The following is a 15,055-nucleotide window of genomic DNA, read 5'->3' on the forward strand; positions in this document are numbered from 1 at the left end:
TAGAATCTCTGCCTTCAAGATTAATTGATTTCAAAAATCAAGAATATGTTACCCACTCTGTAATAATACACATTCTATAAAATGCAGCCAAAAAACCTTCAAAACAAAGATAATGAAAAAAAGAAAGAAGAAGGACGAGGTACCTTTGTTTGTGAAGTGTAGTTCTTCACGAAGAATCATGTCTGAAGTTATTACCCACTCTCTTCAACTAATCATGATAGTGAGAAAAAGAAAAGGAAGAACCATGTATGAAGTTATTACCCATGTATGTAGTTGCCAACTTTCCATCAATTTACATGCAAGAAAAAGAAACCCATGAAAAATTAAATCAACATGAAGGGATTATTTATGCAATTAGATTAGGCATCAAATTGAAAGAAAACCCATAATTGAATTTCAAAGAAAAATAAAAATCGATCTTTGAAATGGCTAGGAAAAGCTAATTTGCAGATTTGGGCGTGAATTGGGAAACTAAGGTACATATAGGGTTATTTTCGTATATTCAATCTATTTTTTCGTCAATATTTTACTTCCAATCAAATATAGACTCAGGAAATTTAACTTAATTATTTTGGTAATATTTTGACTTACTAAATAACTTTTTTTTAACTTTATTATCAAATTCATTTTCTCATCATATTCCTCGTAATTATTCTTTTTAGTAAAAAAAATTTTCTACTCTACCAAACTCCACCTAAAAGTATGTAAAGTCTATGGGAAGTCATATAAAGAAAAGAAAAAGTAAAAAAAATATTAATCTAAGAGATAAAATTATCTTCAATAATTTAAAAAACGTTAATATTTAATTATTAATTTTAAATAAATTATAATTATCAAATGAACTAAAATCAATAATAGATATAAAAAATTAAAACTACATATATTATATTTACGTGTACACAATTTCTCCTTTTGCGGGAGATGATTTTTTTGATGCTGCAGTCACATTTCACAAGCATCGAAATGTGTAATTTACTTGTTGTTTTGTGTTTTTTTTAACAACTAATGGATCTTATCGAAAACTCCATCTGCCGAAGAAAAAAACTTGTTTATCTTATATTTATGAAGAGAGTGTGTATCATTTCAAAGGATATAATAATATTATATTATTTTAAGTAAGAAAAAAAAAATCATGAAAAAAAGAGTCAGAAAAAAAAAGTTTTAAAGATGCGAATCTCACATCTTTATGGAAACAAAAAAATATAAAGTGTGTGATATATCATTTAAAATAGCACATTTTTTTTCTATATTTATATTAAAAAATATAACTGTTATGTCTGCTGTTGATCCATTGAAATTCGTGCACTTTTTTTTTATAATAAAATAGTTGATTGTGCGATTACAAAAAAAAAAAAAAATAGTTGATTGTGCCATTTATCTTAAAAAAAAAAACAGTTGGGTACAATAATAAAATCAAATGTGTATATCGTGCCGTAAGCGCCTTCTCCGAACAAGTTGCGTCGTGTCTTGCTGTCACTTTCCCATTAAACAAAAACAAAGACACATACATTTGCAATTTTTTTAAGGCCATAATCACAAACCAACCCTTCAACGCTTCTATTTAACTTTCTACATCAGAGATTCAAAATCAATGCTTGTGTTGTGACCATTATTATCCCAGATCTTATTCCATTCACATAACATCTCGCATATGACACAAATCCATAACCTGTTGTTGTTATTCTGATTCACCCCACAAACAGAAAAAAGCAAAAACAGAATAAAAATCAAATCTTTCTTTCATTTTATCCTCTCTTTTTTTGCATCATGGGTACTGAGACCTCATCCGTGGATATTTCAGAACCTTTGCTTGTGGAGGATCCTCACAACAACAAGAGGGAATATTTGAGTGAGGAGGTTCCTGAATGGAAGGATCAAATCACAATCAGAGGGTTGGTGGTGAGTGCTGTGTTGGGGTGCTTATTCTGCATCATCACACACAAGCTCAACCTCACTGTTGGGATCATCCCTTCCCTCAACGTTGCTGCTGGTTTGCTTGGATTCTTCTTTGTTAAGACTTGGACTGGTTTCTTGTCCAAGATGGGACTTTTCACAAAGCCCTTCACAAGGCAAGAGAACACTGTTATTCAGACTTGTGTTGTTGCTTGCTATGGCCTTGCCTTTAGTGGTAACGCTCTTATCTCTCTTACCCCCATTTCCTTGTCATTTTTGTTTTAGAGGGTTAGCTTAGCTTGGTTTGAATTTTCTTTTATTCTTGTGGATGTGACTGTTATTGTTGAATTGACTTTAGATCTTCTCATACACTATTGCCTCTCTCACCGGTCAATGTACCTTTATACTCCACAAATCATATAAAAAGTTAGTTTTTTTTTTTTTTCCATTTCAGGATAAGCTTCTGTTTTCTTCACTTTTGTGTTTTAAATTCAACCATGAATTATGAGTAATTGAGTACCATGTAAGTAAAAGGATTCATAAACTCAATGCCTTCCCTGTTTGGGCTCTCCCTTATGATATAAAACTTTGTTACATGCTGCATGAGATAGGTGTTTTCTTGAAAGTGATGTCTCAGCTTGCACTTAGTTTTGTGAAGGTGTGATGTGAAATAGCTAAGGTAAATTGACAATGGAGCAGAAAATGAACATAACATCCTTCTATTCTCCCTCTTCTCCACTCCTTAACTTTATCACTCTTGATCTTTAATCTTTTGTTACCTTTACAGCTTCACTGTTTTCTTCGTAATTCCAGCTCCAACTGATGTGCTTGGATTCCTATAAATGAATCAAATCAATTGAGAGAGCTAGAAGGGTGCAAGTAAAACAAAAATCCTTTAGAAGCTTGAAAATGAATAAGTAGGTTCAATGAGAAGATCAATTTTCTGGTTAGACGTGTTTTTAGGTTCTTGCTCATTCTCATTACTTCTGGTTGTCCTCCATCAGAACCTTTTCAATGTAGGACTTGGGTGTCTTGTCTTTACCAAAAAAAAAGGACTAAAAGCTGCACTCTACACTGTTGGAGACAAGTCCTTGGGGGAAGGGTTTTTTGTTTTAAAGTTCTGTTTTGCAACCTATCTACAAACTAGTACACCTAATGGCTCAATTTATTTCACACAAAAATCAATTCAGGTGGAGATGCTAATAATGAAGGCAGAGTCCCTCAAAATAAACATTGAAAAGCCATCTATTTGTCACCTAGCAATGAATGCAAGTCATCTCACATTCTTTATATTATAATCTTAACTATGTTTGATGATAGAGAAGTTTAAGTATTGTTTTCCTTGTATTTTACTTGAAATTTATCTAGAATCACAAATTTTCCTTGAACTTGTTTCTCACTCATAAAAATAAACAAACAAAGCTGACACCGCTGCACTTGAAAATTAGTAAATAAAGTGAAAAGTTAAAAGAGGAAAAAGATATTATGATCATAAGAAGAATAATATCATTCCTACCAGAAATACAAATTTCCTGAGGGGTTGTAGGCAGTTAGCTGATGTGGTAATTTTTTCTTTGTCGACATCCTCTAATGGGACTTTATACAGCCAATCTCAGGAAGAACATCAGAGGATCTTTGATCTAGCATGGTCTAGGATTTTCAGTTTCCTGTGGCTCTTCATTCCTTTGTTACTGCTGGTTTATTAAACCATATCTTTTGCCCAAACAAAGACAGTGTATTTCTTGGAAGAGAAGAGATCACCACTTCCGATTCTTAAGAACAGTAGATATTATTTTGAAACTTGAAATTTTAATACTTTTGTTTTTAATTTTTCATTTTTTTCATGGAATAATAATTTATTAGAAAGATTCCATTTTTTTTTATTGCCTTAGGAAAACATCTGTTGAAAAGCTTTAAACCACTGATGAAGTCTTTCTCTGTAAAAGTGAAAATAAAATAGTGGATGTTAAAATGCGGTTATTTACTTGATTTTTTCCTTTTTTTTTTGTAGATGGTTATTTACTTAATTGTACAAGGTAAAAATGTTGTGTTACGAATGATGTTCTATTCTATTTCTGTTCCAACTCTAGTCAAACAATCTTTCAAACCTCTTTGTCATAAGAGTTGCCTCTGATAGTGGTGAAATTTTTTTATTTTATTTTTACATAAATTTCTCTGCTAAATGTGACATTGTTGACAGGGGGATTCGGTTCATCCTTAATTGCAATGGATGAGAGAACGTATGAACTCATCGGCCCTGATTACCCTGGTAATAGAGCTGAAGATGTTAAAAACCCAGGCTTGGGTTGGATGATAGGTTTCATGTTTGTTGTCGGTTTCCTTGGACTTTTTAGTCTTGTGCCACTTCGGAAGGTGATCTATGTGGTTCATTGTTATTAAGTTGGATTTGTTAGAATTCTGTTTATTTCTTTGCTCTTTTTCTTTTTTATCAAAAGGTAATTATATTTAAAGAGGAGAGAACAGATAACATAAGCAGGACAATTAAGATACCCCACCTTGGCTAGTCGGGGTTTAGCGGGGAGTGTTTTTTTATTCAAGAATTTTCCCCCTTTTGATCTGGAAGATGGATTGATACATGGTCAAACTTAGAGCTTTTAATCATTATAACTATTGTTCTTTAGGATTTTGGAGTATTTTTTGAACTATTAGTATGATGACTGTACTTTTCTTCATTAACTTTCATGTTTGTGGTTATATTGCTGAATATTTGACATTCTATGGGAAATCTTTTTATTCATTTATTTTGTGAAAACTATACAAAAGGTTCTTAGAGGATGTTTGATTGTCTTGTGCCATAAATAATGCTCCCTTCATCCTGTTCATTTTGTTGCTTTGGCTGAAAACACAAACTTTAAGGAGTTGTCTATGCGGTCCAGGTGATATGAATTTCTTTTTTTGGGTACCGATATGAATATCTAATCTGTTGAGAGGGATAAGTGTTTGTTTAACTGTCGATGTTAAAAGCTAAATGGAAAAGTTCATTTAGAAGGAATTGTGTAATTAAATGCTTTTAACTTTTCAAATTTTTTGGATTCACCATTTCTCCATCAACTCCAAAACTACATCGTTTTGGTGATCGGAGGAATTAATAAATGGTGTTTTGGTAAAATTAATATAACAAGAAACAGATTTTCCCCCCTAAAATACCCTTTATTAATTCCCCCAATTACCAAAATGATGTAGTTTTGAGGTTGATGGAGATAACTTTATCTCAAGTTAGTGGAGAAACGATAAACCCATGTATTTTACCCAACAAAAATCAAATGGTCTATAATGAGAAAAATGAATAATAGAGTGGAACTGGAGGGAGTGCAAATTCTGGTTATGGCTGTTTTCTCTATATATAAATGTAACTTCTGTTTGCTTCAATCTATTGCAAATATGATATATCATTTCCTTTGCCAATGTATCTTGATTTCAGGTAATGGTCTTGGATTATAAGCTTACATATCCCAGTGGGACAGCCACAGCAATGTTAATTAACAGCTTCCACACTAAGACTGGAGCAGAACTTGCAGGGTATACATTACAGATTGTGTTAATTTGACTACTCAGAAGCTTTTTATATCTTAACACACTGTCATAGGTCACGCTCTTTATCGCTGAACCTTTCTGTTTATTAATGAGAGCATCGTGAAAACACCTTAAAATTTTTTGACCCCTCTTAGTGAGTATGCAAAGATTTTATTTTTGTTACTATTTTCTTTCCTTTTTATATTTATTAATTATTTTCTTTGAGAATCTTACAGGAACCAAGTTTCGCAGCTGGGAAAGTATCTAAGCATAAGTTTCTTGTGGAGCTGCTTTAAGTGGTTCTTCAGTGGTATTGGGGATTCATGTGGATTTGACAACTTTCCTAGCTTTGGTTTGACACTATTTAAGAACACGTAAGTCACTTGTAATTTTGGCTTTCTTTTCACTTTATTTTCCCACTCACATTAAATTATGCTGTGGCTGTTCTTGGGTATCACATATGATATAAATGTTCAATGAGATCTAATGACTGTCGTAGTAGTCTGAGAGTTTCTTTGTGTTAGAATAGTATGTTAAAGTAGTAATGGCTGTTCTTGGGTATCACATATGATATACATGTTCAATGAGATCTAATGACTGTCGTAGTAGTCTGAGAGTTTCTTTGTGTTAGAATAGTATGTTAAAGTAGTACAATGTATATAATAGAATAGTCCCACATCTTGTATATGATAGATTAGTTTCTGTACTTGTTAATATAAATATATTACCTAAGTGCTCATATTAGACACACAATTGTCTAATCTCGAGTATCTCAAGTTGGTACCAGAGCTCTTTATTCTGGGAACTTTTGCTTCCGCTAAAACCCTAAGCCCACTACTTAGGTGTGACAAAACTCTAAGCCCATTGCTTAGGTGTTCTCTCCTTCCTTGCCGTGCATCCTTCCGGCAAACCCTCATCTGTCATGTGTCCCTTTGGCAGGTCTTCTACGTCGTGTGTTCCTTTGGCTTGTTTCTGCAACTGTCAAAACCTCCGCCTGCCGCCAGAACCACCGCCGCAATCACTGTTCATCACCGGAAACACTGTTTCGGCGTCCTTTTTGGGTCGTTCCAGGACAGAACTGCTCGATTTTGTCCCTGCTTTCTAGATCTGCTCTTGGTTCTTCGTAGGTCTCTTGTTTGGCGCGTGTTTCTTCTTGTTTGGCTATTGGTTTGCTTCTATTTACTTGGTTTTGCAAGTTATTTTTACATTCATAATTTAATTTAATGGCAGCATCATCTCCTGTTCACTCGAAGATTACTTCTTCTCCTCCTCCTGCCAAAAATTTCTCGGGTATCATCTCCATTAATGTTGGGTCCATTACCTCCTCCAGACTGAAGGGTTTTGTTAACTATAAGAATTGGGCCACCTCTATTCGTGTCTGGTTCTTTGGACAGGGGCATGGGCGACATCTCTCTGTTCAACTCATTGTTGTTCGTCACTGGCTACTCCTTCAACTGGACATTCAAAATGTTTTTCTTCATGGTGATTTACAAGAGGTTTACATGGAGCAACGACTTGGGTTTGTTGCTCATGGGGAGTCTGAGATGGTGTGTAGACATCGTAAGTCCTTATATGGCCTCAAGCAATCTCCTTGGGCATGGTTCAGTCATTTCAGTTTTGCCGTTCAGGCTTTTGGCTTAATCCATAGTGAGGTTGATCATTATGTGGTTTATAGGTGCACATCTCCTGATAAGTGCATCTATACGTTAGTCTATGTCGATGACATCATTCTCACTTTTCAAGCTGGGATTGACCAATTAAAACAATATTTGTTCAGTCAATTTCAGACAAAGGATCTGGTGAGCTTCGTTACTTCTTAAGGATTGAAGTGGCACAGTCTAGACAGGGCATTTCCATCAGTCAAAGGAAATATGCCTTCGATATCTTAGAGGAGACTGGTATGTTGGGGTGTAAACCAGTTGATACACCCCTGGATCCTAATATCAAATTATTGTCCGGACAAGGGGAGCCATTATCTGATCCTGGACGTTATCGGAGGTTGATTGGGAAGCTCAGTTATCTCACTGTGATTAGGCCGGACATCTCTTTTGTTGTTAGTGTGGCTAGTCAGTTCCTTGACTCCCCTTGTGATTCTCATTGGGATGCTGCTATAAGGATCATTCGGTACATCAAAAGAGCACCAGGGAATGACTTATTATATTCAGATCAGGGACATACATAAATTTGTGGTTATTTAAATGCCGATTGGGCAGGATCATCCTTGGATAGACGCTTTACTTCAGGTTATTGTATTGTCTTTGGAGGAAACCTAATTTCTTGGAATAGTAAGAAACAAATTGTTGTTGCCCGATCCAGTGCAGATGCCGAGTATCATGCAATGGGAGTTGCCACCTACGAACTAATCTGGTTAAAGCAGTTTATTTGAGAGCTCCATCTTTGTGAAACAGAAGCAGCCCATGACACTCATTTGTGACAATCAAGTTGCGCTACTTATATCATCTAATCCTGTATTCCATGAGAGAACCAAGCACATAGAGATTGATTGTCACTTCATTCTAGAAAAGATTCAGTCAGGAGAAATCAAAACGACATTTGTCAACTCCAAGGATCAACTTGCAGGTGTCTTCACTAAAGCTCTTAGAGGTCCTCGGGTTGGATACATTTGTAACAAGTTGGGTGTTCGCAATATATAAGCACCAGCTTGAGGGAGAGTGTTAGAATAGTATGTTAAAGTAGTACAGTGTGTATAATAGAATAGTCCCGCATCTTGTATATGATAGTTAGTTTTTGTACTTGTTAATATAAATATATTCCCTATGTGCTCATATTAGACACACAATTGTCCAATCTCAAGTATCTCAAGTCTTTGTATGTGGGCTTAAGGCAGTATGTTGCTGTTAAGAAAAGAGAGTGAATGGCCAGTGATAAATATTGACTGAAAGGCTTATATAAATCTACATTTGTATTTATATTCATATTGTGTTGATATCAATATGAATATATTTCACTTGTATGCTTTTACTTAAGGTGCACTGCAAGCAACTACTTTTTGAATTCCATAACAACCCATGAGCTAGTGCTAGGCTTTCATCTAGTTATAAATTGACAGAACCTAGCGAACTGGCAAACTGTAACTTGTAACTCAATGAACTCAATAAATAAATTTACAAATATTACTTTTCCTCTTGGTGAATATCTCCCTCTTCCTGTACTTGGAATATACTGAAACAACCCAATTATGATCATGAATACCTATACCTCGTTAAGAAATTAATGGGCAGAGTCACAAACTTGTTATTTCTGATAGAACTCAACCCTTCACCACCACACTACAAGCACAGGGGTTGAATGTCTGGAATCACATGAATGCCTGAGAATAATTGCAAGTTCTAGTGACAGACTAAGTCCGAGTGGCAGACCCATATTTGACATCATATCTTGAGGAATAATATATATATATATATATATATATATATATATATATATATATATATGGGTTTATCTTTTCTCAAGTCACTTGAGATAACCTTATCTACGACCACCCCAAAACTATGTCGTTTTGGGTGTTAGGAGAATTAATGAGGGGTGTTTTGGTAAAATTCATATAATAAATAAACAAACAAAAATACCAAAACACTCTTCATTAGTTCTCCTAACACCCGAAAACACCCTTCATTAATTCTTCTAACACCCAGTGGCCGGAAATAAGGTTATCTCAAGTGACTTGAGAAATATTTCTCTCTCCCTCTCTCTCTCTCTCTCTCTCTCTCTCTATATATATATATATATATATATATATATATATATATAAGGTTTCGGCTTGTCTCAAACTGGTTAGTTCCCCTGGTTTGTACATGAACCCATTAGGTAGATAGGATTTGGAGAAAAGAGCAGAAAGTGGCCACAAGTTATATGAAATTGCAATCTAGGGTTGCAGTTTTTCCTTTAGGACAATTCAAACACCTTTGTAGAGTTCTAAGGTTATGGTCTTGCTGCTATTGGTTGGCTGTGGCCTGCCTGATCAGTTGTAGAATTTGTTTCTTTTTTGAAACTGGTAGAGGTTTATTAATCGGCCTCTGATACAATCATAGAAGGTAACAGAGAACTCAAATATTGAATGATTTAATGCTTGCACATCTATTGTCTATTTACAATGATACTACAATTATATGGTGACACTTGCACCTTTACCGATGGTGTAGTACAAGAGGCTACAACTTCTCCTAACAAACTAGTTGTTTTTCTTAATTCTGCAACAGTTTCTTTAGGTTTTACTTTGTGGTCGTTTGTATTTAACTGCCCTTCCTGATGATGCTTAAAATGAATATTTCTTCATTAATATCATGTCAAAATTTTGTGGTAGTGTATTCAATTTGTGATCAAATATTTATTTTTTAAATAGTAAGTGTTGTGTCTTCTGTGGAATGAATATGGAGGGTTCCGAGGATACAAGTAATTTTCCAGATACTAACATGGCATCCTTTTCGTGCAGATTCTACTTTGACTTCAGTCCAACCTATGTTGGATGTGGTCTTATCTGCCCTCACATAGTCAATTGTTCAGTTTTTCTTGGAGCTATTATATCATGGGGTTTTCTGTGGCCTTTCGTCTCCAAGCATGCTGGGGACTGGTATCCAGCTAACCTTGGTAGCAGTGATTTTAAAGGTCTTTATGGATACAAGGTATGGCAAAGCAAATATACTTGCAGGACATCACTTACGTATCTTTATGCAAGCAGTACTTGTAATCTATACCTTGAGGTTTTGTCTGAAGTCCCAGTGTAAATTTGGAACTGACATTGGAAAGTCTTGATTACTTGTAACTAGAGAACCAAGCTTGAGCAACCTACTATTTGTTAGTTTGAATTATCAAATTTAATACATGATATTTATCTTCTTCTATGTGTCTTAAACTTTCTAGTCCAAATGAAAATAGTGAATAACATATAATAAGGAATATTAGATTTAGATCATTATCAACATTGAAAATTTAAAATTTTACTTGCTATAGCCGAGCACAGAAGAGTATATGTTTTTTGTTTTCTACGTAGAGGTCATTGTTTTGAGTTAATACTGAAATAATTTTGCCTTATTTGCTCTTAAACAAGCTGAGCCAGTGTCTTAAAAAGGTTTGCTTGTCTGTATCAGCTCGGCTTCTTTACATCGTTATCCATAGGCATTTTTCTTGTGAATTACTTTTTAGTCTCACCAATAATTTCACGACTTGCTCCATTGGTTAGTTACTATATTCTGATATGATTCTGTAGTAAAGCTGTTTTCTTCCTTGTCATGTTTTGTGCAGGTGTTCATATCTATTGCCATTATTTTAGGGGATGGTATTTACAATCTGATAAAGATTATACTGATAACTGCTAGGGAGATGTGGAGGACAAGCTTCAAACAGAACAGCCTTCCTGTTGTGACAGAGGTTCATGGTGAGTACAATAAAATACTTTCTAAATATTTCTTTCAGCAAGTGTGGTCTCGTTTTCTTTTTTATTGTAATCAAATTATGTTCAGTACCTGCCTTGTCATTTCCCATGCTGGACATATATGAATGTTGTCAACTTGTCATACATGCATATTGTTTATTTTCAATAAAATACTCTATCCTAGTGACCTTGAGTCTTGATCTGCATAGCAGCTTGGCTCTCCATAAGAAAAAAATTGGGCTGCATTGTGGAAAATAACAACTGAATGGAATTAATTAACTTCAACCGAAAAGTATGTCTGATTATCTACTCCAAAGTTGTCATTTTAAACTAGTGGTATCAGGGGGTGTATATTGTTGTTAGCGTATAGTACTATTAATTTCTTTGACTTCATAGATGAAGAATTAGCCATCAAATGATCTGTGTTATTATTTGAAAACGAAGCCATGTCATATAGATTGATCGGTCTCTGATTACTAGTATAGAACCATTGATGAACATGACTTCGGATCATCATGTCTTGCTTGACATGGTAATGGTCAAGATTTGAGTGCAAGTGTATAATCTTCAAAAGTTAATGTTCATATGCATGTTCTCAGATGGGGAGAGTTCTGAACTGCAATTAGAACAAAAGCGGAGAGATGAAATATTTTTGAAGGACAGAATACCCACATGGTTTGCAGTCTCTGGATATGTGGGTTTGGCTGCGATATCCATAGCAACAATACCAACTATCTTCCCTCCTCTCAAATGGTACTTGGTTCTGTGCACTTATATCCTTGCTCCTGCCCTTGCCTTTTGCAACTCTTACGGCTGCGGGCTCACGGACTGGAGTTTGGCATCCACTTATGGGAAGATTGGTCTTTTCATCATTGCGGCCGCAGTTGGCCAAAACGGTGGAGTAATAGCAGGAGTAGCATCTTCTGCTGTGATGATGTCCATTGTTGCAACTGCTGCTGATCTCATGCAAGATTTCAAGACAGGTTACCTCACCTTCTCATCAGCGAAGTCTATGTTTGTGAGCCAATTGATAGGAACTGCCATGGGTTGTATAATTGCTCCCCTCACATTTTGGATGTTCTGGACTGCCTTTGATATAGGGTCCCCTGATGGCCCTTACAAAGCACCATATGCTGTTATATTCAGGGAAATGGCCATACTTGGTGTTGAAGGATTCTCAGAGCTTCCAAAGCATTGCTTGGCTATGTGTGCTGGTTTCTTTGTGGCAGCCCTTGTCATCAATCTTCTAAGGGATGTGATTCCCAAGAAGTTCTCACAGTATATACCTATTCCAATGGCAATGGCAGTTCCTTTTTACATTGGTGCTTATTTTGCAGTTGATATGTTTATTGGAACTGTGATATTATTTGTATGGGAAAGGTTGAATAGAAAGGATGCTGAGGATTATTCTGGAGCAGTTGCTTCTGGTTTGATATGTGGTGATGGGATATGGACAATTCCTTCTGCAGTGCTCTCTATTTTGAGGATCAATCCTCCTATCTGCATGTACTTTGGGCCTTCTGTAAGCAGCTGAATTAAGCAACTTTAGGCTCTATTTGAAACTCTAATGTTTATTGGCCTTGTGTCTGTAAATATCTGGATGTAACATCACAGGGAATATCTATATTTCGCTTCCTTTATTTATCTAGGTAAATATTTAGGGAAGTTATTCTGTCCCTTAACTGTCTTGGGTTAAAAAGGCACAAAGAGGTGAGGGGTGCCTTGACCCTAATTTCCTTTTTGTGCATTCATGTATTGCACATTCTTTTCCTTCCAAGTTACCTCAGTTCAGAGCTGTGGTACTTTGGATAGTCTTATATTACATTCAGATATGTTAAAACATAAAACCACTTTGATTATTGAAATGATGGCCCATATATATATATATATAGATATAGATGTGTGTGTTATAAAATGGAATTAATCTGTACAAGCTGCTTATGCTTCCTTCTATAATTTCGTGGCATGTTGATTAATTAATGATATTTATAGATACTTATAAACGTTTCACATTGTATTTTATGGGCCATTAAATAATGAGTTTAATTTTAATCCATTTTGTCGTTTGTAAAAGAATTTTTGGGTAATGCTATGGAAGCTTGGACAGCCCTCTTGTGGGTCAATCATAAGCTCCTCTCTTTATTTTGAGGATCAATTTTGGGCCTTCAACAAGTAACTGAAATCTCTAACGTAACATTGTTTTTGATCATTGTCTAATTCATAGGCACTGTGTAAACATCTCTATCAATGGAGAATACCTATATCCATTTTTTGCATATGTTTTGACTGAGCTGAACTCTCTTTTCATAGAGAAATTGTTTTAATTCTAGTTTTATGACAATAAAATATGTTAAACACTGATTAATATGTAAAAATGACAAAGACATGAATGTGACTCATTCCATTCAAGATGAAACATGCTAGCCTTCGTTAAAGCAACAGAAACACTATATTAAGAGGGGCATGAACTAGCGTGTGTAATTTAGTTGGCAACATAGGTTGATTAGTTGTGGAGAAAATATGGGTTCGATTTTCATTAAATATATATTTGAGAAAGGGTGAATAGGTTAAAAGTCGGCTCAAAGAGTTGAAGTTTATGAGGATACCCGAAAGTCGACTCACCTTAGAAAAGTAGTTAGGGTTGATATAACAAAGGAAAAAAAAAAAGGCTAAGCATGTGATGATTTTATTGTGTATTGGTATGAGTAGAAGGGATTCTTTAAGCAATTGATTTTGAGTTCAATCATGAACTTTATGTGTATTCTATAAAAATTAGTCCCTTACATATTGGGTAAAAATATTTTGAAAAATATAAATAAAAAAGAAAAAAAGCAAAAGAAAAAACAAAAATAGTTGCTTCAAAGAGCTCTTGTCACTATCACCATAACAAAATAAGGTTATGTAGAAAATGACCAAACTACCATTTTACTTCTTTAAATATTTGTGTCGATAAATTAATTTTTTAAATATTTAAATGACATTAAAATAATTTAAATTAAGGTCACATAAAATTTGAAAAAAAAAAATATGGGGCATGATATACTTATCACCAAAAAAATGTACAACCTTTACAACTAACCTGATCACCATTGATTTCCGTCAACCTAATGATTATAACTTATTGGAAATTTATAATTAATTAATAAATGTGACCCAATAATTTTCAATAAATTATAACCGTTATATTGACGAAAATCAATGGTGATTAGGTTAGTTATAAAGGTTGTAAACTTTTTTTGGTGGTAAGTATATCCTTCCCAAAAACTATTTACTATTACTTTAAATCTTTAGAATTCTAATTTGATCTCATAAATCTTTAAATAACAAAAATATTAGTTTAGTCTATGAGTTATCTACCCAAATGCTCGTCATTCAACATCATAAAGGGCAAATTGTGCGTCGTAACAAGTAACTACTATCCGTTATCCATTAATAACATTAATTAATGAATTATTTATTATGTTGTTCCTCAACTGAATTTGATAGAAGCTTTGAAACTTCCCTTTGTTTTTTAGATTTGTCCTATATAATATGGAAGGTCGAATGTTTTGTGCTCTGTTATTTTTTTTTATTTTTTTTTGGGTAATCTCTTTGTGCTCTGTTATTAATCATTAACTAAGTTAAAAGAATAAAATCAAATTTGAAGATAAAATAAGAGAGTTGAAATTTGATGTACAACCGGTGAAACAAAAAGTATTGATAATCTTTTCGGTATATGATGTATCATTCAAATTTACATACTTTTCGAATCTTATAATCAAATATTGGATAGGATATTAAACTTCATAAATTGAAGGTTCCATATTGATTATAATTTTAATCTGTGAAAAAAAATTGATTAAATAAAATTGTGAAACTAAAAGCACGAATGCATCTATCGTATTCACATTACGTTTTACAAGTCATTTTCAAATCAGTTTTGAAATATCAAGGTAAACAGACAAAGGTGTGTGAATCTATAATTTTGAAATGACCTTTGAACTTGTACCAAAAACAAATATATTTCTCCCATGCTAAAAATATTGTAACAATATTGCATATTTTTTTTAGATTTCTCGGTGGACTTAATCCTATTCAAATCGGGAACATTCACATCATGATGTGACTAATTCTCTTAAAGAAATTTTTTTTACATTCACAAGAACTTGAGTTTAAGTTTTGACTACCCATTTGTGTTCAAATAATCAATAAGTTACAGATTTATTAATTATTTAAACACAACTGGATAATTAAGAC

At 34.0% G+C, this 15,055-nt stretch overlaps 1 protein-coding gene across 6 annotated transcripts; it reads left to right on the forward strand.

Annotated features, from left to right (window-relative positions):
• The first annotated feature begins 1,622 nt into the window (after window positions 1-1,622).
• LOC133285813 (probable metal-nicotianamine transporter YSL6) lies at window positions 1,623-12,686 on the forward strand. 6 transcript variants are annotated; one of them, XM_061483098.1, is made up of 8 exons: window positions 1,623-2,128; window positions 4,094-4,266; window positions 5,336-5,433; window positions 5,664-5,801; window positions 9,881-10,070; window positions 10,690-10,822; window positions 10,861-10,873; window positions 11,429-12,686. In XM_061483098.1, exons 1-8 carry the CDS (start codon window positions 1,768-1,770, stop codon window positions 12,351-12,353), a joined length of 2,031 nt encoding a protein of 676 aa, XP_061339082.1. In that variant the 5' UTR covers window positions 1,623-1,767; the 3' UTR covers window positions 12,354-12,686. The 6 variants fall into 6 exon arrangements, with proteins under 6 accessions (XP_061339082.1, XP_061339084.1, XP_061339080.1 ...); XM_061483100.1 differs by lacking the exon at window positions 10,861-10,873 and having other exon boundaries at window positions 9,881-10,084; window positions 10,779-10,822; window positions 11,419-12,686; XM_061483096.1 differs by lacking the exon at window positions 10,861-10,873 and having other exon boundaries at window positions 10,690-10,826.
• Window positions 12,687-15,055: the final 2,369 nt, after the last annotated feature.

Source organism: Gastrolobium bilobum, unplaced genomic scaffold (genome assembly GCF_033153095.1).
Source record: "Gastrolobium bilobum isolate Gb01-03AN ecotype WA unplaced genomic scaffold, APGP_CSIRO_Gbil_v1 utg1929, whole genome shotgun sequence".
Taxonomy (NCBI): domain Eukaryota; kingdom Viridiplantae; phylum Streptophyta; class Magnoliopsida; order Fabales; family Fabaceae; genus Gastrolobium; species Gastrolobium bilobum.